The 4087-nt window shown below is 48.8% G+C and overlaps 1 protein-coding gene across 1 annotated transcript in view; it reads left to right on the top strand.

Annotated features, from left to right (window-relative positions):
* The window catches only part of SV2B (synaptic vesicle glycoprotein 2B), a 50094-nt gene that overhangs the window by 32683 nt on the left and 13324 nt on the right, over positions 1-4087 (top strand). Inside the window, exons 5-6 of the mRNA XM_006771787.2 lie at positions 913-1046; positions 2715-2804. Of these exons, the coding sequence (XP_006771850.1) occupies positions 913-1046; positions 2715-2804 (224 nt within the window). The remainder of the gene's footprint in view (positions 1-912; positions 1047-2714; positions 2805-4087) is intronic.

Here is a 4087-nt window from a genome sequence, read left to right on the forward strand (position 1 = left end):
ATTTGTATTGATTTCAGAGAGGAAGGGAAAGGAAGAGAGTGATAGAAACATCAATGATGAGAGAGAATCATGGATTGTCTGCCGCCTGCACACCCCCCGCAATGGGGATCGAGCCCCCAACCCCAGCATATGCCCTTGACCGGAATCGAACCAGGGACCCTTCAGTCCGCAGGGCAACGCTCTATCCACTGAGCCAAACCAGCCAGGGCTCAAGAGCAGATCTTATGACAAGGTCTGGTGTCAGCCGGGACAATTTTATTATCTCGATAATTGTGAAAAGTCGATTCTCTGGGCAGAGACCTGGCAATGTTAACTTTCACTGTTGGTTTTGTGAAGAGTGAAGTAGGGAGAAGGCAGCAGTTTTGAATTTGATGAGGTCTTTTGAGTATCCTGGGTGACAAATACCATCAGCATTCTTCAAGATCATTTCCAGAAAAACACTGATGGTGGTGTAGGATTTGCCATCATTTACGACCTGCAGGGTGATGGGGATAGTAAGCATCTTGCTCCTGAAGCTAACCAACACTTCTCTCATTTTGTTGTTGTTGTTAATCCTCACCCAAGGATATTTTTTTCCATTGATTTTTAGAGAGAGTAGAAGAGAGTGGGAGAGACAGAGAGAGATACATCCACTGGTTGCCCCTCTCATGCGCCCCAACTGGAGCCAGGGATTGCGCCTGCAATCAAGTTAAGGGCTCTTGAGGGGAATTGAACCCAGGACCCTTCAGTCTGCAGGCCCATGCTCTAACCACTGAACGACTGGCTAGGGCTTGGTGTCCTGGTTTTAAATGTGGTCCTGTGTGTGTTCTGAGCTAGTGGAAGCTCCAGGCATATCTTTTTCTTTTTTTTTTAAATATTCTCTCTCATCATTGATGTTTCTCTCTCCCTCTCCCTCTCTTCTCCTCTCGGCAGGCTGGGGCTTCAGCATGGGCACCCACTACCACTACCACAGCTGGAGGGTGTTTGTCATCGTCTGCGCTCTGCCCTGCACCGTGTCCTTGGTGGCCCTGAGGTTCATGCCCGAGAGCCCACGGTTTCTGCTGGAGGTGAGTCAGCGCTCCTGCCCCGCGTCGGAGCGGCGGTGAGACAGCTCCCAGAGCTGGCTCTGCATTCTCAGCCCTTTAGACCCTCGTCCTCGCTGGCTGCCTGTGATGGTGGCTTGCCCGGGACTCAGGGACTGCCTAGGCAGGGGGCTCAGGAGCTCACCAAGCGCTAGGTGAAGGGGCTGGAGGGGGCGCCTCCTGAGTTGCTTCCGCCCCTCACTGTCTCTGGGTCCCGGTCATGAGGCTCTGCAAAGCTGCGTGGTGTTTCTCCTTGGGAGGTCTGTGGTGAAGCTTGTCGCTTTGGGACTCTTAGCCATGCAGGACCCCTCCTCACCCAAAGGCAGCTCCCGGGGTCCTGAGAGATGAGTCCCCGGAGCCTTCCACCTCGAAGGCAGTTCGAGTGGGTTTTTTAAAAATATATTTTTATTGATTTCAGAGAGAGGAGGGAAGAGGGAGAGAGAGAGAGAAACATCAGTGATGAGAGAGAATCATTGATCTGCTGTCTCCTGCATGCCCCCTTCTGGGGATGGAGCCCGCAATCTGGGCATGTGCTCTGACCGGGAATTGAACTGCGTGCAGCGGTCAGACCGGGTTGGGCTGGTAGAGGGGCAGTAGGACTCACTGGCTGTTGCAGCCCCAAGTCTGAGTCCACTTGTGGGCCTCCTTGATCTTTCTTCAGAGCGAAATTTCCCACTGACTAAGAGACAGATGCAGCAGGAAGTGGGTTTTTTAAAAATATATTTTTATTGATTTCAGAGAGAGGAAGGGAGAGGGAGAGAGAGAGAGAAACATCAGTGATGAGAGAGAATCATTGATCTGCTGTCTCCTGCATGCCCCCTTCAGGGGATGGAGCCTGCAATCTGGGCATGTGCTCTGACTGGGTATCGAACTGTGACCCCCCTGGTTCATAGGTCAATGCTCAACCACCGAGCCACACCGGCCGGGCAGCAGGGAGTGTTTTTAACCAGGGATATCGCAAAAGTTACCCGCTGCTGTGTATTAGTGTCCTGGAGCTGCTGTAACAAAGGAACACAAACTGGGTGGCTCTGAGGAATGGACACTTGTCTCAGCATCTGGAGGCTGAAAGTCCAAGGTCAAGGTGTGGACGGGGCCACACTCCCTCTGGAGCCCCCAGGGGAATCCTTCCTCACCTCTTTTACTGGGTTCAAAGCTCTATCACACCAGTTCCTGCCTTTGTCATCACACATGTCTGCCATGTGGGTCCCTGTGTCTTCACACGGTGTCTTCTTATAAAGACCCAGTCCTATGGTTAGGGGCCCACCTACTCCAGAATGCAATTCTTTTTCCAAAAAGGTCACACTGTGAGGTCCTGGGGGTTAGGACTTCAGCCTATCTTTTGGGGGAGGGGCACAGCGCAACTGGTGCCATGCTGTGTCTTTGCTTTATCCTGTCAGGGACTAAATGACCTCCACCCAGGAGCCCATTCAATCTTACAGCTGCAGCAGCTGCAGTGCAAAATGATGTTAATACTGAGCATTCACACCTTGAAGCCACAACCTCATAATCCTCCCACCGTGGGCTGGGGACAGAAACGTGTCCTCATCTCTCATAAGCCCTGCGTAGTCACAAGACCACAGCCCCTCGCCTCAAACGCAGGTGTCAGCATTCAACAGCAAAGGGCTCCTCACCTGTCTTTCCTTGGTTTACCAGATGGGCAAACACGACGAAGCTTGGATGATTCTCAAGAAAGTCCATGACACCAACATGAGAGCTAAGGGGACCCCGGAGAAGGTGTTCACGGTGAGTGGGGGGTCGTCTATGCCAGCAACAGGGACTGCTCCTCTTTTCTGGTTTGGTTTGCTGAACAATAATGTTGTTATGTAAGCACAGCCCAGAAAACTTGTCTCTGATAAATAAGACCCCTGACATTCTTATCATAATAAGTTCGTTGCATTTTGATGGATTTCCCTTTCAGTACCAATAATAATGAAAGATAAAACTAGCTGTGTTCATGGGGGGGATAACATAATTGCATGTATTCACAAGTACGTGTTACTTAAGAGTTCTCTTGCTTTATCCTATACAGTACTCTGTATGTTGTCTCATACTGTTCATAAGCATGCGTTTAAAAATATATATTTTATTGCTTTCAGAGAGGAAGGAAGAGGGAGAGAGAAAGATCAATGATGACAGAGAATCATTGATTGGCTGCCTCTTGCACAACCCCCACTGGAGATTGAGCCCGCAATCCTGGTGGTCAAGGGCACATGCTCTCTTCACTAAGCCAAACAAGCTAGAGCCATAAGCACGCTTTTTATTTTATCCTCATCTGAGGATTTTTTTTCCCATTGAAGGTAGAGTCAACCGTACTGTGGGAAAATCAGATATACATGGGAATTTAGTGAATTATTACCCATTAATTTCAAGGCTTGACTGAGGGATACATTTTTGTCTGCAGTGGGGTAAATATCCCAAAGAAATGCTATCTACACCTTTGGTTATAATGTGCACTATTAACCGGTACACCAAGTGTGCATTGGGCTGGGGGTGGAGCCTGCAACCAAGGTACATGCCCTTGACCAGAATCTGAACCCAGAATCAGTCCATGGGCCAATGCTCTAATCACTGAGCAAAACTGGCTAGGGCTGTTCTGTCGTGTTTTCAAAATGTCCTACATAGCAAATCCCATTTCCCCATCATACACACACACACACACACACACACACACACACACACACACACACTATTGCCTACATGGGTTCTAGAATTCTGTGATGTTAATAACCATTGAGGATAAATTTGTGGTTTTTAAGGTAGAGTCAACCCTACTGTGGGAAAATCTGATATACATGGGAATTTAGTGAATTAGTACCCATTAACTTCAAGGCTTGACTAAGGGATACGACTGATTCTTTTTTGTCTGCAGTGGGGTAAGTATCCCAAGGAAATGCTGTGCACATCTTTGGTTATAATGTGCACTATTAACCGGTATACCAAGTGTGCATTATTAACCGGTACACCAAGTGTGCACTATTAACCGGTACACCAAGTGTGCACTATTAACCGGTATACCAAGTGTGCAC

Source organism: Myotis davidii, unplaced genomic scaffold, assembly GCF_000327345.1.
Source record: "Myotis davidii unplaced genomic scaffold, ASM32734v1 scaffold164, whole genome shotgun sequence".
NCBI lineage: Eukaryota > Metazoa > Chordata > Mammalia > Chiroptera > Vespertilionidae > Myotis > Myotis davidii.